Source organism: Phoxinus phoxinus (genome assembly GCF_949152265.1).
Source record: "Phoxinus phoxinus genome assembly, chromosome: 6".
Lineage (NCBI taxonomy): Eukaryota > Metazoa > Chordata > Actinopteri > Cypriniformes > Leuciscidae > Phoxinus > Phoxinus phoxinus.
Window position 1 is genome coordinate 23751814 of NC_136881.1, and position 25903 is coordinate 23777716.

The following is a 25903-nucleotide window of genomic DNA, read 5'->3' on the forward strand; positions in this document are numbered from 1 at the left end:
GGCTGTGATGTCTGTGTTCATTTGCACATCTGAGAATTCATGCTCACAAACACAGACACAGACAAACAGAGATAAAGAAGCAATGCTTTGTGTGGTTCGGTGCTAACTGCAATAACCCACTGATGTAGATAAGCAAATTTGAATTTGTAATATTGCTGTAGGGGAGAACGGAGAGTGCTTTAACACAAGGCTGAAATGTAAAACTAATTAGAAATGAGCTATACACTACATGAGTGAAATCATCATACATGACAATTCTGTACAAACTGGATGTCTTAAAATAATGTTTATAACTTGATTTGCAATCTTGGTTGTTGCATGTTTGCAAATAACAGAGCTGGTATCTTCAAAATCAGCAGGTGTTTGTCTAATTTCATATAATTCAAGTGTATAGGCCCTGCATTTAATTACAAATTATAATTATAGGCTAATATTATTTTATTTTTATTAAATAAAGTACATTTGATTACCACCATGCTGTCTGTACAATCTTTGTACCTTATACAATACAAGCAGTCGATTTATAAACAGATAAATTACATAATATAAGGATAAGAACATTGTAAACACATTTTAGAAGAACATAGTAAACACATTTTAGAAAAACAAAAACATTTACAGACTTTTAAACGTGCTACAACTTATTAGGTCCCCCCCAGAATGCAAGGTTATTTTTTGGTGTAGAAACCTCTCATTCATACAGCTATTTACTCACCAGACTTATCATGAGTTGTGTGAAATTAATGACACTCGAAGGAAATCGTTGCTATTTTTACGACGATAAACATATCATACGCTCGAATAACCAAAAGAATGCTGAATAATGATGAAAAACGAAGCCCGAAGCTGTAGTGGCAGGTAGAGGCACGGCTGAGGGTGGAGACGGGTGGAGGAGGAGAGGAGGGACGTAAGAGAGATTCCTCCCTTATAGGCATCCACAAACCTTGCCGAAACGGGCTGCAAGTCTCAACTCTAAAGCAAGAACCCGACACGAACGACACGACAACATCACAATGGGATCTTATAGGACTTTAACCTTACCGCTTCTCAGTTTTTTGGGATGGACGCTGATCTCTGCCTTCAACCTGGACACAACTAATGTTATCAGGAAAACGGGAGATGCCAACAGCTTGTTCGGTTTCTCCCTGGCAATGCACCGACAACTCAGACCATCTGATAAAAGAATGTAAGCATTTATTTTATCCTCTTTGGAGCCCATGTGTCGTGGCTTTCCTAGGGAGTTTATTTCACATTAGCAGCAAGTTGAATCCAGGTTGTTAAACATTTTTGAAATTTCAACTATGTAGCTGGTATGCAGTATGCACCATTGCACATCCACCCCTAACCGTAGTAGGCTACTACTGTGTAAGACATCGCACCCATTGCACAGGTTCAAGTGCATTAGCCTAGATAAGGGTGCTCTTAATTCAATCGAAAATTAAAACTCTGTAATCATTTAGTACTCACCCTGCCTGGTGTCGTTTTAAACCCGTAATAAATACTTTCACCCTGGTGAACACAAAATGAGAAGTTTTGAATAATATATTTTTTCATGCAAAACAATGGCTAAAGATGCCCAAATCTTAAAAAAGTCGCAAAATCACTGAATCATAACGTAGATTAGCCTATAGATTATAGATCGTAGATTATACCTCTTAGATTTTCTGAAAGCCGATAGTAGGCTAATTGTGAAAAGAAAAGACTTAAATTTAACATGACTGATAATTTTGACATCCCTAGCTCTCTTTGAATCGTCTTCAAGAGAAGTAGCGAATGATTCACATGAGTCGGATGTTTTAAATGAATCTGTAGATCCATTACAAGGTGTGAATGATTTGAACCGAATGTGTTTGACTCACTGACTAGCCTATCTAAAATGAATAGGCTATTATTAGTGAATAATGACTTAAATTTTTGTTTGTTTAGCTATGTGAATAGCAACAACAACAAAAAGAAAGAAAAAAGTAATGTGGGCCAGACATTCATAAAAATTTGGAACAACATGAAGGATAGTAAAAAATAAAGAATTTGATTTTGGGTCTGTTTGTTATGCATTGCGCAGCAGTGCACTAGAATTATATTTCAGAAAAAAAGATAGAAAAAAAGACAGCTGCTGAAAAGCCACAACAACTCAGAGGTGTACGTCATTTTTGTATATGCATGCATATGTGTATATTAGCAGGAAATGTAGCACAATATGGATATGAAAGCAGTTATAATTAGCCTACAATAATATTTGTTTTGGTTAAAATCAACAAATAATCGTGATAATTAATCATGATCTCAACATTGATCAAAAATAATCGTGATTATCATTTTGGCCATAATCGTGCAGCCCTAATTAGAGATGTCTCCTTCTCCTTTCTCACTGTGGAGATGTCTGGTCTCCTTCATCCTTGTAGGTGGGATCTTTAGCACTTAAGGTTATTTGAGACGCAGCGACTTTAGACAGTGTTTCTAGAACATATTTTATTGAATTTTCAGTCACAGTTTGACATTGTTTTTGTGGTTCACTTAAAAAACACACTGTGTTGCCTTGGCAGCACCAGACACGCATTGTAAGTTTCAAGCCTAACACGCAAGTGAAAGAATGTGTGCAGAAGCCTGTAACTCATTCCTGAAACTCACTACTGCCATCAACCCTGGCAGCACCGAAGATAGACTGCCAGGATTCACCTTATGTTTATCCTGCAGAGTCCACCAGGTATGCTAGTGACTAATGTTGAGCTTTTGTGTAACTGCTTAGAACATTGATGTTTGAGATGTACATGTACATTTAGTTATTATTTAGCACATGCTTTTTATCCAAAGCAGCAAATGAGGAACACCACAATCTGTTTATCATGCAAAAGCCAACAGTTCTCAAAGTACTGCAATATCAAGTTGATGAATAAGCAAGACTACCACATAAAAACACGGCAGAAAAGTAGAAAAAAAGAGAATGTGAAAATTATATAGGAAGTACAATATAGATTTCCTGTAAAATTCAAACATCATACTTATGGTTAACAAAAAAGCAGTTAGACAAAGTAAGACAAACTGGAGTTTATTAGCAAATCATCACTCATTTTGAAACCTCTTCCAGCTGAATTGTGCAATTTTTTTTTATGGATTTATGATGATTTTAAAATATTTCAAACCACACCCAGTGTATGAAAGTCACATTTATGTTTGTGTGTGTGTGTCTGACTCATATCCTCAGTGTGTATCTCATGCATGGGCTTGGCAGACTGGCTGGCTGTGTTAGAACACAACAATTCTGGTTGTTAGTAACACATGCCCTACAGGTGTGTGTATGTGTGAAAGTGATTCACATTACTGCAGGCCTAGGCAGGGCAGGGCGTGTGTTGTTGGGGGGCATTGATGTAGCATTCCTTATCTTGTCATATAGCTGGCACGATGGAGCTGCTGTCTTGGTAATGTAGGCAGTGTGTGTTTGTCTGGCATGTTAGCTCTTTTGCTCAAGTGAAAAATAGTTGGGAATGAGGAGCATACCTGTAAAGTGATTCCATTCTTCTTCTGTGTGTGCTCACTACAAAAACACATAATGCTGATAATAACACAGCACTTTTTTTGGACTGTTTAAATACATCAAAAGAGCCATACAAATAATGTTGAAGGGATAGTTATACAAAATTAAAATTCTTTCATTTTGTTCTTATTCACTTACTCTCCTGTAGTTCAAACCCATATAACTTTTATTATTATGTGTGGAACACAAAAGGAAGCTGCAATGGAAATATATTTTAACTACATGAGTGTAAGTAAATAATAACAGAATTTTAATTTTTGAAAACACAAATGCAGAAAAAGAAAAAAAGACATCTTGATGTCAAGTGGGCTACATTAAAATCCTGACCAGTGCCTGATTTTATTTTATTTTTCTACATTACCAATATCCCTCTAAAATATATCTCATGCAGTTTGTTCACTGATGCCTCAGTTGTCAAATGTGTGGAATATTAACTTGTAGTTGTAGTCAATATTACATTAGGGATGTATTGTATTGAGTACCCTGGAGTCTCATTTAATTTTTTTGTGTTACTTTATGAAATGATTCTATTGTAACAGAGAATATGTAAGAATACTGGGAAACACTGCACCAAGTGTGCCCAGACTTCAACAAAACTTGGCAGAAAGTACGTTAAAGATCTAAGCTCTCACTGAACCTGAGCCCTGATCTTGGCACTAGTAATAGATTGGTTTTGACTTGCCAGTACTCCACTGAAGCAGTCTGGGCTGGTGGTGCTTTCACAATGGGAGTTGTTTCGTAAGACAATTGCAGCACTTTCTTTCTTTCTTTTTTGTTAGTTGTTGTTGTAAGATTCCCACCAATATCCACCAATTTTACTCCTTCATTCAATTAATAAAATGCATCCTGGACAACTAAGTGAAGGATCGCTTACTCACCTGCGAGTCAACCACTGTGCAAAAAGAACGGTTTACTGGACTTTACTTTAAAATAACTTTACTGGTTTGTGCAGCAATGAAAATAAATCAACACCAAATTTACCAAATGAATGCCTAATTTAATACCAAATGATTACCAAATTATAAACATATTTATACATATAAATGCTCAAGACATCACAGAAAATGCAGTGACAGATTATGTGAAGCAAGCACATCCATTTAATGCAAGTATCTAACTAAATAAAAGAACAAAGTGTTCAATCTGAAAACCAGTAACACTGACATTGTGAGTGATGTAGTCACAAAATCACGTAATGTTGGAATTTGAGATCCTCCTTTTGAAATCCGATCACAGGAGACATGTTTGAAGACGCATGTCCTGGTGTAAGCAGAACCTGTCTCTGTGGGGGCAGGGGTCTCTTTGTCTTTATCAACTTTCACAGTTGACTTGCTCTGTAACATATTATGAAGGTGTCTCTGGGTATCTGTGTTTCCTCGACACGTGTGTGAACAACAATAATCAAACTTTTTATCTGATTTGGCTTTAACATATGGTGGAATAATGTAGCAGGCAAAACACATTCAGTTTTATATACAATAATATGTTGGCCCATATCCCAGAGTGCAGTGGGTCCATTTGGCATGGAAATTGGCTACCTCTTCCTCTTCCTGTGATTCTCTTAGCTTCCTGTGCAGGAGTAAGCATTGAGCTTGGGCTGAATTTGTACGTCAGTAAGAACAGGCAGCTATTGGCCTTATACATCACTCTATTGCATTGGCCTACAGAATAGTCTCAAGTATTATTATCCTACTGTAGTTTGTCCACAGGATGCATCATGCCAGCACCACTGTCATGCTAGATCCACACCTCTCTGAGAAACTTAAACAGTGCTCCCCACTACAGTGTGCTCATGGGAAATTGGGGATGCAGGTAGAAATTTGATTTCATGTCTCGATATCATTCCCGCTCTCCCTCCCTCCCTCTACTTTCTTATTTCTACAATCACCAATATAATGATGTCAAAAGCCCATAAATTATAAAAAAAAAAATATGGCCCCATTTAAACAGGCCGTAATTTAACTGATATGCAGTAAAAAGCTTAAATAAATGATGCACTGTGTAGTTCAAATAATGCATTATTCTGCTGCTACTATATCAGAACAACACATCCCTTTTATTTATTTTTCTGAATACATTATTTACTTGATCACCTTTAAAAGTACAGTTCAGCCCAAAATAAAAACTTTCATCGTTTACACACCCTCATATTGTTATGGTTATGTTAAATTTGTTTCTTAATCAAGGACTTTTAACTTGCTCCTTTTTGTTTCCTGTGTTCTCTGTTCCTGTTTAATCATTAATTGTTATGTCAATTCATTAATTATCACACACCTGTTTGCCATTCAGTTCGTTATCACTTTGTATTTAAGTTCCTCTTGTGTTGCTGTTCAGTTGTCGGTTATTGTTTGTGTTTAGTGTACACGACTACGTGTGTGGTTTATTGTCATTAATGGAACTGCTGACTCATCTTCATCTTTGGACTTTGCAGTAGCCTATACATGACATATCTTTTCTTTTTGAAAAACAGATATTTTTAATAAAATGTAGAGATTTCTGCATTGAAAGTCCAAAACATTCCACCAAAACTTTTAAGCTTCAAAAAAATCACAAGGATAGAAAAAGTAATTATCTGAATTTAGCGGTTTAATCCAAGTCTTCTGAAGAAACAAATTGCTCATACAGTATGATTAACAGATTTAATTTACGCTGTTATTCACATAGAGCACATCAAATATGGCCTACGGCAACTCAAATGTAATCGTTTGATGCATGAGAACAAACCTCTTTGGTTATTGTGCATCAAGAAAGCATGTTTGAGCTTTTGACTACCATATTTAATGGGCTTTATGTATGTAAACCTCCAGTTTACTGCATATGTAACATTCCAGGCGCTATGATAAGGGGGCCACTAAGCCTCTGAGGTCTTGAATAGTATTGTATTGAGCCATGGAGAAAGATCAACCCCCCCTAAAGATCAAAGCTCCGTCCCCCCTATTTTTTTCTCAGACCCTGTGAATGTTAGCGATGGCCATACCTATGGCCCTGGCTCTATCCAACACCATATTTTGTGAATATCTATTCCTATACTTATAGGTAGTCATTAATTTATCATTGCCTTAAAGGGAGTCTCAAAATCTTGTCACAGTAGGTCAGGTAATATCAGTTTGCACTCTGTATCTTTAAGCCTTGAGTCTTTGAAATGTTTGAAGCACATCTGGAGCTGTAATTCAGCTGCTGTCAGTTGGTAATGTGAACCATGACACTCCAAACCTCCTCAGCAGAACCAGCTCTTGCACCATAGCAGTGGCCTCCTCTGTAGATTCTTTAAAACATCAATGCTTAACATTCCAGACAAAATGATGATAGCGTGTCTATAAAATTATTTGGCCTAGTATACTTTATGACCATGATTTACTGCTTCTCAAGTAAAAAAGAAATGCAGTGTTTTGCAATTTTGATATAATTTGGAATTATTGTATCTGAAATAAGTGTCAAAAGAAGTGAGCGCAATGGTTAAAGACCTCTTTCAAGCATGTTTACTGATAGCTACATTGAAGAACTATGAAAAAGTAGTGCAGTGGAATGAAAAAATACGTTCTGTGTGAATGGCCCCTAAGGCCGTGTGTCCATCAAAGTATATATATTTTTTTGTTTTCAATGAGAGTGCTGCGTATTTAAAAATGGCAGCAGCTGCGTGACCATGCGCTAAGCACTTATTTCACGTTGAGTGCTTGGCATTTTTTTCTGGGTGCCGAGTTTTAAAGTTTTCCACTTTGGATAAAACGCAGCGCTCATCACTGTTTTTACTCAGCCTTCCAATCAAAGAAGAGGAGAGGCGGAAAAATGCCACACACTGACCAACTGTCACCCTGCTTGTACAACGAAAACAAGGGCCAGTGCATATACTTTATAATGTGTCAGCATTTTTATATTCAGATCTAGTAACACTTCTGCAAATATTCTGTATCATAGCAACCAAAGTGTCTCAACTGAAGAAAAGCTAAACTGCTAGGCATTCTTTTTAGAAGAGTGCCTGGTGTGTTCAGCTGGTTAAAAACACTTTGGTGGACACATGGCCTAAAGCCTGAGATACACTGCATGACTTTTAAAAACAGATTTTAAAACACTATCATACATTTTCCATGCACTTGCCACATCATTGCCGACTTTGTAAATGGTAACAGAGAAAAAATGGGCATCAAACGCCTGAAGATCACACCAGAAGTTGTTCCGAACACAACAAACTCACACAGGAACATGTGTCTCGTTGCTTTGAGACACAGATGAAAACGTTATGCTCTAATAAATGCAAAATGTGTTTGAAATCCTCCAACTGGATGGATTCCTAAAGCTAAAAAGTCTGTGTCCAGCATACACGACATGATTTTCTGCAAAATCTCAAACTGCCCAATATCTGGAGACTGGATAGCTAGCTAATAATAAACTAGACGATTCCTCCAGGCTATAAATTGTGGCAATAATCTAGGCAAGAGTTGTGTAGTGCAGTCCAGCCTTAAGTTGTTTACGTTTCAGAAATTGTTTTTTTCTACGGCTAAGTTCATAAATGCCAAAATGAGTGTGGCTTTGTTGGTATTGACAGCAAAATTCACATCTATTCTCTTGTATAATCAAAGAACAACAAGCAACGTGTAGAGGTTGCTACCGTTAGCAACCATTTTGGTGTCACAGTCAAATTGGAGCTTCCACAAAATGATGTAAGGACAGAGATATGTAAGGACAAGTTGGAAACTAAAATTATGGTAATTCTGACATGGCACATTCAAATGCACCATACTTTTTAGCTAAGTTTATTGACAATATTGCCAAACTAACTAAAATAAATATATATTATCCTATTGGTTATTATGACTGTATCGTAAATTCACCAGCCTTTAGCCTATAAACTTTTAATGCAAGCATATTGCTGATTTATGAACTGATTGAAATAATCTTGTTCAAACATCCCAACACATGGCTAGTGCTGCAAGAGTAAAAAAAGTATTTTGCAAAATACTTTACAAGATCAGAGTAACCTTTTCCCATATGCCAAACCTGCAGTTTTTTCTTTTCTTTTGAAACGGTATGAAATTCGTTAGAAGTCAAGACCATTTGCTCTCTACAATGAGTAATTGCTTAATTGTTTCTTTCTCATTATGTTGAGAGCCTGACATATTTAACATATGAGACATCATTCTCTGTGTCTGTATCATGATTGAATGCAAGTGTCGGACTCTGGCCCCAGGACACATGCAGCTCTATCTCTGAATAAGCTCTCAGTAAATAGAATACTTGTCCTCTCTGTTCTCCCCTCCCCCACCTGCACATCTCTCTTTCCTTCTATCGCTTTATCCCTCTCACTTTCTGAATCTTCCATCTTTCTGTTGTGCTGTGGACTTTTTTTAAGTTTTAAAATAAAAATGTATGGTTCTTGTGTGATGTTCTCTCCAATTAATTAATTAATTAATTCTACCTTGGAATTTTGGGCTTGTTTGTCCTATATATATATATATATATACTGTATATATATATATATATATGAGGTATATTGTTGTGCTATTGGCTACATCCCCCTGGGGAGTGATTAATGGAGACACATTACATTACCCACAATCACACACGACCAGACTTTAAAGTTGTATCAAACACAACAAACTCATTCAGGAACATGTGCCTCGTTGCTTTGAGACACATGACTGACGAAAACAATATAATGCTCTTAAATATGCAAATCATGTTTAATATCCTCCAACTGGATAGATTAAGATTTGTGAAGCTAAAAAGTCTGTGCCCACTGCCCAGCATACACGATACGATTTTCTGCTAAATCTGTCAACTCAAACTGCCCAATATCTGGAGACTGGCTAGCTAGCTAATCAACTAGCGTTGATTCCTCCAGACTGTAAATTGTGGCAAAAATCTAGGCAAGAGTTGTGTAGTGCAGTCCAGCCTTAAGTTGTTTGTGTTTCAGAATTGTTTTGTTTCTACCCAAATCATTTGGGGTTTGCAGAATGGAATGATGCTGTTTAGGAGTCGACTGTGATCCAGATTATAGCAATTTCCTGAAACATGAAGGTCAATTTAGATGTGATGCGGCTTCAATAACAAAGCTTTTAATGAAATGTAGGGGTTTTGTGTGCACTTTGGGAAATGTTGCAACTACAGAGTATGTGTACAGAGTATGCAGAAAATGTACCTATTTTACGAGCTGGCAATTCCGTTTAAATTTTTATGGTTTGATTTCTTCGAAAATGTATGAGTTTTAGAAAAAAAAGTATAAATTCACTACCAATTAGGTAAAAACATAAAATAGTTATGAATTGCCATGCCAGTGTGTGTGTGTATGTGTGTGTGTGTGTGTGTGTGTGTGTGTGTGTGTGTGTGTGTGTGTGTGTGCGTGTGTGTCACGGTCTTGGACTCTTATTTTAATATTCTGTTCTGTTTCCTTTAGTTCACGTTTTCCTGATCTGTTTAGTTTCGGTTTCTGATCATGTTCCTGTCAGTTTATGTGGTTATTTATAATCATCAGATTATCTCCTACATATGTAATTCCTGTTCACTTCGGTCCTCTGTCGGTTATTGTCTGTTCATGATTACTCAATTTTGAATATGTTGTGCGTGTTCTACAACATCAAACCATTAGGCCTACAGTGTGTTTATACGAGTATATTTTTATGAATGTTTTCTAAGTAATATCTTTAGTTGTTTTTCTTACTATAGATCATGTTAAAAGACACTAGAATGTTCTTTGTTCTTTGTGTTGTTGGATGTGTACTGTGTAATGTAGATAATTTCAGCCTGTGCATTGCATTAGATTTAATGTAATCATGAACATTTTCATCAGATATAGCAATCTGTATGCTCTTGAGAGTGGAATGAATAGCAGGTATTCAGTGGCTATTTTTGCCCAACACAGAAAAGTTTGTGTTGCCCTTTCAGAAAAACAGTGCTGTCTCTGTCTGTTTGGAAAATGTGACTCTAAAGCTATTCTCTTTTTGTGATCCAGACACAGAGTCTTGGTCTATACGCTTGTTAAATCTTAGGCACAGAAGGAATTAGAAAGGATTGATGGAATTATCAGTAGATCTAGGCATGACATACACTTCTGAAAATGGGGGGAATTCCCGCCCTTAAATGCCTCATAGGGGGTTACTCTATTATTTTATGCAAAACCCACAATTCCACACTAAACTTCAGTCCTTGGAACATCAAACACATGTTCAGTTGACTTTAATTCAGTTAACCAACAGCAAAAAATATGCCTTTGTTTGTCTGATTAATAATACATTAAATGCAACTTCACAAACTTGAAATTGACTTCACTTGGACTGTTCTTCCCAAATGAAATTAAGATATGATCACAAACCAATTTTTTTTCATTGTCCTCCTCTGTGTGTGACCTTGTGTTTCAGTTCTAACACTCTAAAGTAAAAGTATGTTTTAGAGTCCCGTAAATTCTCATAAAATGTGCAAAAATTATACATTAATTTATACATTAAAGGCAGTACCCTTAAGGAACATCTTTGTTTCTTATTATGTACATTAAGAGCACATATTACCAAGGTACTAATATCCACCTTTTACAATGTATGCATCTGCAAAAGGTAAAACAGTGCTTGCATCTGTAAAGTTCCAGGACATTACCCATTTTTACTATTCCTTCAGGATTTTGGTAAGGGTATTGTGGGAAATGTAGGCTTTCTTTCAGTCATACCCTTTTTGTCTATGCCCACAAAGAGAACTTGTGTAGCTAAAATCTGTGATGTGTTGGGATGAATGTTATCGCTGAACCAGTCAATCCAAAGAAAAGAAAAGAGCCTTTCACTCTCATAAATGAAGTGAAACCAGAGATCCAGCCATTGAGTGGAGGATACCTAGGCTTTCTGTGGCCTACATTTCTTTTATTCAGAAGAGAAAATATATTTTTTATATAGTTTTTCAGTGGAAAGAATAGAACGAGTGCACTCTCTAATACACAGTGTGCTTGTGTTTTCAGTGTGGGCTGTTGAATCTGCATTGTTTCTACTGAGGATCCTACTCAAAACCCATGAGTGGGGAATAAAAAGATAATGAGGCCATGAAGCCATTTACTTATTCAAAATCACCGTAACAAGCGCAAATATTGCTCCAGACTTTCAATTGTTGACTGAGTCAGTTGAAAAGAGTGCATCAGATTTATCATTTATTAAAACTATTTGATCACCGTTTTTACTACATTATTGCTCATTTCCACAAAAAAAATGTTTTACTTCTTGACAAGCATATTAAAAACCCCATTCACACAATGCTCATGCCAAGTATGTTATCTACTTTGGTTACTGCATCTCTTTTGTGTAATTTGGAGCTGCATTAGTAAGAAGAAGCAATAATATTTTTTACAGTAATATGAAATTCACAATATTGCAAATGAGTAAATTTCTGTTTGTTGGTTTACAGGTTGCTGGTTGGTGCCCCAAGAGCCAAAGCATTATCCAAGCAAACGTCAACAATTACGGGAGGGATGTACAACTGTGACATAACTTCTCCCAGTCAGTCATGCCAACGAGTAATGTTTGACAATGAAGGTAAACGCAAACACATGAAAACATGACACATTATGCGTTATAATAAGTTTGTGTGTGTTAAGTGAGTTATTTTTATTGTGCATGTAGAAAACTTGAGTACCGAAAATAAGGAAAACCAGTGGATGGGAGTTTCTGTACAGAGCCAGGGACCTGGAGGAAAGATATTGGTAAGAGAGAGTGAGAGTGTGTGTGTGTGTGTGTGTGTGTGTGTGTGTGTGTGTGTGTGTGTGTGTGTGTGTGTGTGTGTGTGTGTGTGTGTGTGTGTGTGTGTGTGTGTGCGTGCGTGCGTGCGTGCGTGCGTGCGTGCGTGCGTGCGTGCGTGCGTGCGTGCGTGCGTGCGTGCGTGTGTGTGTGCGTGTGTTTAAATTAGGGACGCAACAATATTAAAACTCTGACCAATACTTGTAAACCAATAATTATTTTCATGTTATGGCAGATAACCGGTAAATGCAGATATTTAGATTCATATTAAGATATTAAAATCGATCATGTTATATGTTACAAGTAAATTTAGGAATTACTATGTACAGTTTAAAAAATGAATATTCATTTTAAAATTAGCTAAAGATGACATTGCTAAGTTTAAAAAATAGAGGAAATGAGCAAGTCAATAGCCAATATGGTACCGATATATTGTGCATCCCATAGTTTTAATGTAAATTACTGTACAAAAGCTAATTGTCATGTCTGTATATCCCTTAAAGAGATAGTTTACCCAAACATTTAAAATCTGTCATGATCTATTTATCCTAATGTCACTAAAAACATATGCAATTATGGTCCAAAGTGTTCAGTGTTTATCACAATAACGCCTCTTCAGTTTTGTGTGAGGAACACGCTGAAATATACAGTAAATTTACTGTAAATCATGTATTCCACCCTAGCTTCTAAAATCCTATTCAAATATTTTACATGTCCAAATCAATAACAATATAAGTGTGTACAGTTCTATAATTAAGTGCGTTCCTGCTTAACCCTCAGACGGTCCTCGGTCGTTTCTGACCGAAATATTTTCTGTTTTCAATTTCTAAAAATCACAGTTTCATCGGAATGTTATGAAACTTGGTGACTTGTATGGCATTAGGTATGTGAATACAAAAAATTTTGGAGGTCATGATCCGAGCATGCTAAGTGGTCGTGAAAAAAATAGTCACACTTGTGGTCTTCGGTCAAAAATGACCGACCCATAGGAAATGAATGGGAAACTTACAAAAATTAAAAAATTCTCCACATTTTTGTGTGTAGAATCTACAAATCGGCCACAATCCTAAAAAAAAGTACACAGCAGGAAAGGGGGGACACTCTACAACATCAAGAGTGCAAAACAGACACACCCACCCACACACACACACATACAAACACACTTTTATACACATACACACCAATAAATTCTGATTACAAAAATATGTTTTGAATTTTTAAAAATCACAGCTTCATCGGAATGTTACGAAACTTGGTGACTTTTATGGCATGATGTATGTGAACACACAAAAAAATTGAGGTCATGATCCGAGCATGCTAAGTGGTCGTAAAAAAATAGTCACACTTGTGGTCTTTGGTCAAAAATGACCCCTATAGGAAATGAATGGGAAATTGACAAAAACACAAAAATTCACCAAATTTTTTTTCACAATCTTTTTTTTTTTTAAGTACACAGCAGTAAAGGGGTGACACTCTAAAACATCAAGAGAAAAAAAACACTAAAAATTAAAAATAATAATAATAATAATATTTTATATATATATATATATATATATATAAAAATTATATTTATATTAAACATCATTATATCACTAAGCCATGATGACACATTAGGTGGATTGTGTGATTTCCACTCTAGGATAATTCTTCTAGGCAAGCTTCTCTTTCTAACACAATGTTTAGGTTTGACTAATCATAATGCAAAAACTAACACTTTAATTAAATCACTATTTCTAAAAAAATATATATATAAAACTTGATAAGAAATAGTTTTTGAGATTGTTTAAATATATATTCAAATCCACCAAAAAATAAAAATAAATAAAGTAAATGTGTCCATAAACAGCTGGGGAAGTCACATGCCTCTCCATAGAATGCTGTTTATGCCATCTAGTGGTTACAACATGGTTCTACGCTTTATCTCCATACTCTCACCAGATGGTGCTAATCTGCTTCAACCATTTTTTTTGAAGGCCTAGACTCTATATTAAACTAAAATACTGCATAAAAAAAACAAAAAAAACATTATACATTTTTGTATTATTTTCAATGGCAAAAATAGACCATAAATATTGCATAAATATTAATAAATTCAATAAAATTAAACAAAATTAAAAAGAAAAAATATTATAGATCAAAAATAAATTGCATTGGTTTTACTGGGATGGAGGAAATTGAATGGTGTCCGGTCACTTCTGACCGGGAAGGCCCAGGAGGTGACTCCGAAACGAAGACCGTAATCAAAATTTCCCCTTTAAAAGACTTGAATAAGGTGCACTACTTTGTATGGACTTGAATGCATACATTTATCCTTTTATCACATTAAATTGATCAAAGACAGTTAGAATGTTAAAAAATATATTTATTTAAAACCTTTAACAAATTTTAATAAAGTACATTTTAAAATATATTAAAGCAGAATACAGTCACTTTAAATAGTGATAATATTTCACAAAATATTACTGTTTTTTTTACAGTATTTTTGATCAAATAAAAGGAGCCTTGGTGAGCCTTGGTTAACTTAAAAAAATAAAATAAAAAACACCAAACGCGATGAACAGTATTTTTTTGCTGAAATATCTTTTTGTAACAGTGCAAAGAAATGTGTTTATTTATTATTCAGTTTAGTTAATCATGTTATTCATGTCAATGATTTTAATATGAACTCCCCGTGTCTCTCTCCAGGTCTGTGCGCATCGCTACCAGCGGCGCTTATTTGTGAACACAAATCAGGAGCTACGTGACGTGACAGGTCGTTGCTACGTACTAAGTCAGGACCTGACGATTAATGATGCCTCAGAGGAAGATGGAGGCGACTGGATGTTCTGTAACGGGAGAAACAGAGGACACGAGCGCTTTGGTTCATGCCAGCAGGGTCTGTCTGCTACATTCACAAAGGACTATCACTATATGGTGTTTGGAGCTCCGGGTGCTTACAACTGGAAAGGTATTGGAGGATTAAAGTGCTTGTATAAACTGCATGTATGTATTGAAGTGTAGGTGAGTTCTTCATGGTAAATTTTCAAAGTAAATCTTATTATTTTTGGCATATTCAATATTCAAAACCCCATAATTCCCCACATTCGTGGCGCCCTCATGACGTTAGTACATCAGATTTTATTTGTCCGTTCATTGCATCTGACGAATTGTATTTTTATCCCCCTTTATTTCAACTTTGACATCTTTGCTCCATCTCTTCACTCTTTCACTTTCTCCATCCTCAACCCTTCACCCGTTTCCTTTCCTTGTTCACTCACTCCACCACTGGATGGATATCAGGAGTGGTGCGGATGGAGCAGAAGAACAGCTCTTTGTGGGATCAAAATATTTTTGATGACGGCCCATATGAGGTTGGAGACGAAAGCCGACTTGATCCAGAACTGGTGCCTGTCCCTGCCAACAGTTATTTAGGTGAGTCCATCCTCACATAACATTCCATTCATCACCCGATCATTGGTCTATCATGTGACTCGCTAAATAACCCTGGTGCGATTAAGTGAATAAACTTTTTAGCACAGTTTGTGTCTGTAGGATGCAAGGCATAGATATGCATTGCCTTTCTTACCTTTTATTTGGATTTACACCTTTTTGCTTCTACTTGGCTGTTCTACTTTGTGCTTTATTGGGTACAAATCTTGTTTGTGCAACTGTAGGTGTGCTGTTCATGACTAGCATATCCAGTAATCATCCTGATCAGTTTGTGTATCAGTCACCTCCCCTTCAGGTGGCCAAGGAGAACATTTATGATGTGGCATCCAATAGCTATTTAGGTTTGTGGGATTTCCTGGACGCCAACTTTATCAATTATTTGCGTTCAGTTCATCCTGGTCATTATACATTCTATACATTGTGTCGTTTTTGTGAACAAATGTGAATGTTGTTGCTACATTACTGTATTTTAATTTATTTATTTATTTTTTTTGTTCTTGTTGGTTTCTTGTTTTCATCCACATCGCATGGGTAAAATTATGTGTCCAAGTCGATCAGAACTTGGTTATCATCGTAGGTTATCATTGCATATTTCTTAATCACTGAAATAATTTCAGTATTCTTTTGCTCAACAAAACTTTAGCAAATCTTCTGATTGATTGTATATGTGACAGGTTTCTCTCTGGACTCTGGAAAAATGCTGACCAAGAGGGGTCAGTTGACTATAGTTGCTGGGGCTCCAAGAGCCAATCACAGTGGGGCAGTTGTGCTATTAAAGAAGGAAGAAAGTAAATCATCCATGTTGACGGCTGAGTACATACTAGAGGGTGCAGGACTTGCCTCTTCCTTTGGTTATGACCTTGCAGTGCTTGACATCAATGGAGATGGGTAAGATCCAAAATACATCATTATATTATATTATATTATATTATATTATATTATATTATAGCTTTCTAAAATAGTCTTTTTCATATTTTGTATGTAATTAGTGCTACTTTAGTGAATTACATGATGTGACTATTGCAATGTTTTATTGCTTGTAGATCAGTGTTATTTTAGTAAATTATTTTTATTTTATCTTTGTCATATTTCTATTTAGTTTGAATTTATATTTAGTTCAGTTTTCGTTTACAATATTTTCTAATCCGTTAGTATCTTGACCTTATTTTATTTCACTTCTAATTTTGGTTTTAAGTTTCTAATCATTCTATTTTATTTGATTTCAACTTCATTTTAATGAATACAATGTATATTTATTCATAGATTTAAAATGTTTAATAGTTTTAGTTAGCAATAACAACATGTATAATGTTTCTGCACTGATTATTAAAACAGGTGGCAGGACATTGTAGTCGGAGCACCTCAGTACTTTATTAAAGACGGTGATATCGGCGGGGCCATCTATGTTTACCTTAATGAGGAAGGGGCTTGGGACAAGATCACTCCCAAAAGGTTTGAGGGAGCCGCCAATTCCATGTTCGGTTTGGCTGTGGAAAGCATGGGAGATGTGAACCTGGATGGTTATCATGGTATGTGCTGGTAATGCAAAAACACCTCAACGCAAACAGTTTCCAGGAAAGATAAATAGAGAAGAAGAGATGCTATTATGTACATAAATCATCACAAATATATTTGTGATTACACTCTAGAACTCGAATTAAACATATACATAATAAAAACATGCATTTAGAAACATACGCTAAACATAACACAACCTACTCCCATTCCTCATATTCTTAACATTACACATAGTCACATACATGTAAATCTATATAGAAGATAACATTTAAACACTTTTATAGTAATGATATGGAAATTACAAAGATATTTTTTTTTTAATATAATTATTAATATAATTTGTAATTTATTTTCTCAGATGTTGCTGTTGGTGCCCCATATGAGAACAATGGAGCTGGAAGCGTATATATCTTCCATGGTTCACCTCAAGGCCTAAAAAAAGCCCAGGTTTAGCCATATATTCACTTTTCTTTTCTTTCAGTTGTCTTTCAGTATTAACACATTATTTCATTTACTCTTTTTTTTTAAAATAACGTATATTCAATAATTCCAGGTTCTTGAAGGAAAAGATAACAATGTGAAACTCTTTGGATACTCTCTTGCTGGGAATATGGATATGGACAGAAATTCTTACCCAGATCTGGCTATTGGATCTCTTTCTGATTCAGTGCTTGTGTACAGGTATGATCATATTGATAGACAACGTTTTAACAATTCACTGAATGTTAACAATTGACTGAATGCATTAATTATGTGTTTTACACTAAAGGGCACGGTCAGTGATCAGCATTGAAAAGACTGTCACCACCACACCAAAGGAGCTAGACCTCACTCAGAAAAACTGTGGTGACAATATATGGTGAGAGAACTATAAACAAAACAAGCAATCCTTATAGGGATAGTTCACCCAAAAATGCTAATTCTGTCATTAATTACTCATCCTCATGTCGTTCCAAACCCGTACATCTTTTGTTCATCTTTGGAACACACATGAATATATTTTTGATGAAATCTGAGCTCTTTCAGTCCCTCTATTGACAGCTTCGCAACTACCAATTTGACACTACAAAAAGTTAATAAAGAGGTCGTAAAACTAATCCATATGAATTGAGCGGTTTAGTCCAAATTTTCTGAAGAGACACGATCACTTTATATGATGAACAGATTGAATTTAGGCTTTTATTCACATATAAACATTCGTCAGCGAACATAAACAAAAGCTCAACCAAACCTGCTTGTTGCACGAGAACAAACCTCATCCTGAACCCCAAACGCGATGCGTAACACGAGAACGAACCTCATTGGTTCCTGCAGAAGCTCAAACGTGCTGCGTAACACAAGAATGAACCTCATTGGTTCCTGCAGAAGCTCAAACGTGATGCGTAACACGAGAATGAACCTCATTGGTTCCTGCAGAAGCTCAAACGTGATGCGTAACACGAGAATGAACCTCATTGGTTCCTGCGGAAGCTCAAACGTGATGCGTAACACGAGAATGAACCTCATTGGTTCTCGCATGTCAAGCAAACATGTTTGAGCTTCCGTGTACCACAACTGATGTGTGAGCTGATGATATGTGAATAAAAGCCTAAATTAAATCTGTTCATCATATAAAGCGATCGTGTCACTTCAGAAAATGTGGACTAAACCTCTCAATTCATATGGATTAGTTTTACGATCTCTTTATGAACTTTTTGAAGCGTCAAATTGGTAGTGGCGTAGCTGTCAATGGAGGGACTAAAAGCTCTCAGATTTCATCAAAAATATCTTCATTTGTGTTCCGAAGATGAACGAAAGTCTTACGGGTTTGGAAAGACATGAGGGTGAGTAATTGATGACAGAATTTTCATTTTTGTGTAAACTAACCATTTAAACATATTACCAAATTGTAAACCTTTTCTGAAGCAAAGTTTTATTGTGTGTTCTAGTCTTGAAGTGAAAGCCTGTTTCAAATTTTCTGCCAACCCCAAAACCTACAATCCTAACCTGCGTAAGTACATGCTTCTCAGTATTTTACTCATTAATTGTTCATCTGTGTTGTCCAGAATCTCATCTCTGTAAACAAATGCCAACATTTTTGTGTTGCTTTGTATGATCACGAGCATGTCTTTTTCTCTTCTGCAGAGGTGGCATACATTATCAGGGTTGAATCTGAAAGGAAGAAACTTAATCTTCCTTCTAGAGTCATCTTCACCCAGACCTCAACCAATGAGTATGAAAGCAAAGGGACCGTAGACCTCAAGGGTCAGGGCACAGAAAGCTGTGTTACGAAAGACCTCAGACTGCAGGTACAGCAGCTTTACAGCATCCCATTTAGAGGGTATAATAATAACTACTGAGTGACATGTTTAGGGAGCCCCGCACATGACATGCAAGGGAAAAAAAAGTGAATCGACCGTACTACATGTTTAAGTATCATCATAAAGTAGCAGGGGGCAATTGTGACAACAACTCAACGGTTTTACCAGAATATAGTGAAAAGTACTGTCACCTAGTGGTGATTAAATTGGGATTGTTTTTTACATCAGGCGTGTTAATGTGTTAATGCTACTATGTTAATGGATTTTAATAGTGCATGTATTTTATGTTCAAAGGAAACCCTAAAAGACAAACTGAGAGGCATTCCCATTGAAGTCTCTGTGGAGATCCTGAAGCCAACCGGTCGTAGGAAGAGACAGACTGCTCTCCCTAATCTGCTTCCCATCCTGGACTCCAGTCAAGAAGCCAGTACTCTCACCAATGTAACCACCATCTTCTTCACCTAATGAGCTTTGCGTCTTGTTTTTCAGCTATATACCATACTAATATTATTAATATATGACATAATTTACCGTTCAAATGTTTGTGGTTGGTATGATTTAAAAAAAAAATTACTTACTGACCCTAAACATTTAAATGTTAGTGTACTATCATATAATAATCAGATTAATTACACAACCATTATTCATATTAATCAATCAGATTAATGTTTTGAGTTGCCCATTTAAAAAAAAAGTTATATTTTCAGTTTGTTACTGTTCAGTTATTTTTTTAATCTATAGTTTTTAACAGTTTCCACCCCAAAAAAGCTCAGCTTTTATATTATATTGCTGAAGTAAACCTTTATCAATTACTCATATCTCAGTATTATTCTGAATAATTCTGGCTTTCAGGTTCAATTTATCAAGGAAGGATGTGGTGCTGACCATGTATGTCAGAGTGACCTGCAACTACAGTATAAATTACACACCAGGGAACCAAACAGAGACATATTTTATCCATTGCCTGAGTGAGTTTTTATTTGTTATTATATATTTGCAGGGGGGTTCAATTAAATGACTATCATGTCGCATTATTATGTTGTTACTTTTTCAGAGAGCCCTCAATTGCACACTCATGTCTTGTTTCAAGGGACATTAGTTGCGTAATTCTTCAATGCGAATGAGCAAAGTACTCCTTTTATCAAAGTTGTATCTTAAATCCTTCTGTTTCTCTTTCCTCACAGAGAAAATGGAGTTCCCATTCTGTCTCTTAGCGATCAGAAGGACATTGCCCTGGAGGTCAAGGTGAACAACGCGGGTGAAGATGCTTATGAAGCGCAGCTGACTGCCTCGTTCCCCAAATCCCTCTCTTATGCTGCAGTTCGAACTAAATCTAGTGTAAGTCCAGCTGCCAGATATCGAACTTATTTGTTCGTTATTATTATGAAGAATTTGTTTTTAAGTGCTCCTAAATCTTTACAGGATAAACCGATCAGCTGTTTAGCCAATCAGAACGGGTCTCAAGCTGATTGTGAACTTGGAAATCCGTTCAAAAAAGACGCTGAGGTAAATATTTAAAATTATGACAGTATAATTGAAATAGTTGTATTTTCGGTCTGGACTTAACATTCATGATGATTTTTCAGACAACATTTTACATCATTCTGAGCACAGGAGGAATTTCTTTGGATACCACTGAAATTGAAATCGACCTTAAGCTCAAAACGTGAGTAACAACATAACACTTGATAGTCACATGATCAAAGCTAATTTATTACTAGCCATGTCAATATTTACATTTTTTCCCGTTAATTGCAGGACAAGTGATCAGAAGCAGTTACAAGTAGTCAAAGCCAAAGCCATTGTTAAGATCCAACTGCTGTTGTCTCTCACAGGGTAGGTTTGCAAACTGCAGTATTATGTCTCAGTTACACTTCTGATGACGATATTATCCATGTTCTGTCTTTGTAACATCATATTATGTCATCATGTATCATCTGCAGGGTAGCTAAGCCATCTCAGGTCTACTTTACTGGAGAAGTTAAAGGAGAGAGTGCCATGAAACTGGCAACTGATGTTGGCAGTCCAATTGACTATGAATTCAGGGTAACTTAGATTTCCTAACATAAAACCTACAGTAACATCATTGAAGGAATTTTGTACATTTACAATACTTCCTTTGATTGTATGAGTATTTCTTTAATTGCATTCTAGCTATCAAACATGTGAAGATATTTAGTAGCCTGTTAAAAGACGGATCCTGTTAATTATACTGACTGACAGGTTACAAACTTGGGCAAACCCCTTAAGTCGTTCGGCGCGGCATCTATGATTATCCAATGGCCTAAGCATAACTCCCAAGGCAAGTGGCTGCTGTACCTCATGAAGATATCCTCAACCAATTTAGAGAGCTTCAGCTGCTCCAATCAAGATGACGTCAACAAACTCGGTTTGAAGGTAGTTCTAATATCTTAACTACAGTCCAAATGATCTTTAGTTTTCCCTCATGTTTCATAAATACATCAGTTGCTTCTATAAATTAACTGATTATGTGTTATCCAGGAGCCTTTAGTGTCACGAACTAAACGTGAAATTGGGGAAACTCCAGCAAAAGAGGGAACAGTCTCCCTTTTTACTGACAAGAGGAAATCCACAATTTTGGTAAAGTCACTCAAAAATTCAGAGAGTATTCAGACCCCTTCATTTGTTATCACATTTTGTTATGTTGAATTTATCACATCAGTCTATAGTAAATTACTCACAGTGACAAAGCAAAAAACGTATTTGTGATAACTTTGCCAAAAAGAAACATATCTGAACACATTGACAAGTATTCGGACACATTTAAGGGCAAGGTTGCAAAACTGAAAGGGGCTGGATATTTTCGGAATGCATTGTATGTATGTCCATAATGAACATTTATCATTGATAATCAGCCTCTTGTTTGTAATCACTGGCTTGTTGTGTTTTTAGTCCTGTGAGGATGGGGCGCAGTGTACAACATTCAAATGTCCTCTAATGGGAATGGACAGCAATGCTGTCATTAGCCTGAGAGCTTACCTTTGGAACGCTACCTTCCTGGAGGTGAGTGTGATCTTTCATTAGAGGTGTGTGACCCTCATTTTTAAATGCTTACATTTATTCAAAAACGCATGGAATTCATACATACAATGAGTTGAATGCAGATCTTCTATGATGAGTCAGATTTTAATTTCTGAATTAAAATTCAGAATATATATTGAGTAAATAATGTCAGGATTATACAAAAAAAATCCTTATTAAAATGAAAATTCTTGAAAAGAAACTTGATTTGTATACATTAAAGGACAAGTTCGGTATTTTACACTTAAAGCCCTGTTTAAGATTGAACGGTTAAGATTGAAATTTGGACACATGCTGCTGGCCCGAGAATTTTCGGTTTCTGTGGTAGCACCTCCCCAGCTCCACAATGGCTGCATAGGTGCACTGGTACAATCCTTCCTAAAAACTCATTAAACTTTCGTTTACAAAGACGTGAAACTCACCGAGTGGTCAGGGGTGTTCACTGATATGCTCACACAAAAATTGCTGCAAAAGATGCTTTCCAACAAAAATGAATCAATCAAAAGAATTGGACAAAAACTACGATAACACCTGTTGGAAAGCATCTTTTGCAGCGATTTTTGTGTGAGCCTATCAGTGAACAGCCTATCTATCTATCTCTGTCTCTCTGTCTGTCTGTCTGTCTGTCTGTCTGTCTGTCTGTCTGTCTGTCTGTCTGTCTGTCTGTCTGTCTGTCTGTCTGTCTGTCTGTCTGTCTGTCTGTCTGTCTGTCTGTCTGTCTATCTATCTGTCTGTCTGTCTATCTTATCTATACATATTAACAAAACTGTTTTGCTGCTTATTAATATTGGAAAAAAGTGTTTAGGTCAAGGTAAACTGCCATGTGGTGAGATTAAAATTGATGTCTTATTGAATTGAAGTCTGTAAAAAATACTTTTTACTTTGCAAACTATGTTTAAAAACCTTTTCTGAAAATCATCATCATATGAGATGCGTTCACTCATGTGTATTCAAGATGCATTTTTGTTTTTGCTTGATGGTTATATCACATAAATCATAAGAAAATGTCTTGACAATGACAAAAGTAAAAATCGACAACAACCATGAAACGAACTTGAATACAGAGAGAACATTTCTATTATTGCCAATATCATTTGTAAGTATACTTTTGATAATTTCAACTATTTCTTACAGGACTATGCAAAACTGAACTACATTGATATTATTGTCAAGGCATCACTCGATTTCAAGACCTCAGCTACAAATATACAGCTGAAAAATGAGCCAGCCCAGGTGAGGACATTTACAGCATTTATTCATTCTCCTTCCATTATTTGTTCCATGTTGTATCAATTTGACTTAAAAAAAGAATGCACTTTAAAATACAATTTGTCCTGTTACAGGTACGCGTTACAGTGTTTCCCGAACGCAAAGTAGCACAGTATGGTGGTATGCCCTGGTGGGTCATTCTGGTGGCCATTTTACTAGGACTCCTCTTGTTGGGCCTACTGGTCTTTCTGCTTTATAAGGTAAGGTCGCATGACTAAATTCACAACCTGACCCATTTAGGATTACCTAAACCTGTTTTTACCTTCACTTTTATTCAACTTTGACAAAGTGTAAAACAGATTTTCATTCATATGACATTAAGTATTTAAAACACAAACCTTTACCCCTTTTAGTGTGGTTTTTTCGCCAAAAGCAACAAAGAACCTGAAAAAGAGAGGCTGACTTCAGATGCGTAAAGTGAAACAGACAGAGAACGAGAACCTCTTTCTTAGGGTAAAAGAACTCACAGATCAAGTTGACCTGTGTGCTCAGAGCTAGCATGAAAGGTTGGATTAGCCAATGCTAACCTACTGCTGTCTGATGCACATGCTGCCTGTCAATGCCAAATGTGGGGTAATGGTGGCAGTTTCCATGGCTTTCATTGCTCAGTGATAAGCAAAATGCTATGAGGAATGCAAACTAATCATGTATGAAGTCGTTGTTGTTGGAAAAGGGTTTATACATGTTTGTGTTCACTTTTACTCAGCTTCAGGTGCGTGTGACTGGCTATGACTGAATGTCTGAGTCTCGAAAGCTCTTTTAAGCCTTTAGATGTGGCTTGATTCAGGAACTTGCACATTTCTCTGGCCTGCTTGGGTTATTTATCGGAGCATCTCTCTCGCTTTCAGCACATGATTCTCGCTTATGTCTTCTTCAAAACTGAATGTTTTGTTCTGACCTCATGCTAGGCATGCTGCACACACAACATCACTATGTCTTTGATGTTTTCCTGTAAAAATGATGCTGTTGAGCATTGTTAGCATGACGCTATGCTAATTGCCTGTTTTTCCGAACAGTGTGGATTTTTCAAACGCTCCAAGTATGATGACAGCGTCCCCAGTTATAACGCTGTGCGGATAAAGAGGGAAGAGAGGGACTATATGCCGGGTAAAAAGGAAATGGATCCTCCGGAGAAGAAACAATGGATGACTTCTTGGAATGAGAATGAGAGCTACTCGTAGCTAAATGCTAAACTGAAAGCAAACCAAAGACTTCCTTCCCAAGGCCTTTAATGCTTACTTTTGCACACACTGATCTCTTCTTACTGTTCATTTTCCATCAAAACATTAATGGAAACATTTGAGATTTTATTCCCGGGATAAGGATTTTTAAAGATTGTACTACAAAACGGTGTCTGGAAGACGTATAGTGAACAAGGATAGAAAAAAATAAATAGTTTTACTTGAGTTTTGTTTTATATTGAAGTTTGCTTTCGTGTTCCACCCAATTTGCATTTCATAGTTTAAATTCACTTCAACAATGTATATACATTTAATGTATTTATTCTCAACAGATTTTTCTGTTGTACAAAAGGCCAAAGATTAAAAGTTTTTGTTTTGTTTTATTAATGGCTTGTGTGGGCCAGGACTTCTTGATATCCAGATCAAACTGCCTGGATGAATGTAAATATTTGTGTCTTTGGAATTTTTTTCTATTTGTTGCTTATTTGTTAAAACCAATCAGGTACATATTTAGTTTTCATAGGCAGGTGTTCACTGTACTTTAACTACAACTGGGACATATTTTATTAGGAACTACTTTGTCATAATCAGATGTTTGATATAATGTCAGTTGACAATCCATTGTTAGATCAGCTTTTAAAGGATTCTTTTACTTTTTGAAGGCCATTTGAAAGTATCTTTGTTTAAATGTAAAGTTGCTTTTATTTTTAAAAACAGCAGCTGTTGGTAAAAGCAAATGCTCAAATAATGAAAAGTATTAATTATGTTTCTTTGTGAAGTGACATTGAATTGGACAATTGTATGTATTGTTTACATTTTAGCCAATTACAAATGTATTAGCTCACACACAATTGACACTGAAGTAATGAAATTGATTATTAGAGATTAGTTTTAAGTTTCTAAATAAATATTTTTGCTGATCTTAAA

The 25903-nt window shown here is 36.1% G+C and overlaps 1 protein-coding gene across 2 annotated transcripts; it reads left to right on the plus strand.

Annotated features, from left to right (window-relative positions):
• The first annotated feature begins 912 nt into the window (after positions 1-912).
• Positions 913-25896, plus strand: itga6b (integrin, alpha 6b). Of its 2 annotated transcripts, XM_079617378.1 has the most exons (26): positions 913-1186; positions 11909-12036; positions 12124-12203; positions 14923-15184; positions 15517-15648; positions 16341-16554; positions 17002-17195; positions 17543-17631; positions 17738-17865; positions 17954-18043; positions 19113-19174; positions 19309-19472; positions 19779-19925; positions 20337-20452; positions 20669-20822; positions 20907-20990; positions 21071-21150; positions 21243-21320; positions 21428-21530; positions 21708-21881; positions 21987-22085; positions 22398-22508; positions 23661-23759; positions 23870-23995; positions 24149-24248; positions 24812-25896. In XM_079617378.1, exons 1-25 carry the CDS (start codon positions 1014-1016, stop codon positions 24209-24211), a joined length of 3150 nt encoding a protein of 1049 aa, XP_079473504.1. In that variant the 5' UTR covers positions 913-1013; the 3' UTR covers positions 24212-24248; positions 24812-25896. The 2 variants fall into 2 exon arrangements, with proteins under 2 accessions (XP_079473504.1, XP_079473503.1); XM_079617377.1 differs by lacking the exon at positions 24149-24248.
• Positions 25897-25903: the final 7 nt, after the last annotated feature.

What these genes read in the sequence shown, in the direction of transcription:
- itga6b (XM_079617377.1), top strand. Translation starts at nt 1,014, where the DNA reads ATGGGATCTTATAGGACTTTAACCTTACCGCTTCTCAGTTTTTTGGGA. An exon ending in GATTCAGTGCTTGTGTACAG is followed by an intron (nt 17,866 to 17,953) that starts GTATGATCATAT and finishes TTTACACTAAAG; the next exon opens with GGCACGGTCAGTGATCAGCA. An exon ending in TCAACAAACTCGGTTTGAAG is followed by an intron (nt 21,882 to 21,986) that starts GTAGTTCTAATA and finishes TGTGTTATCCAG; the next exon opens with GAGCCTTTAGTGTCACGAAC.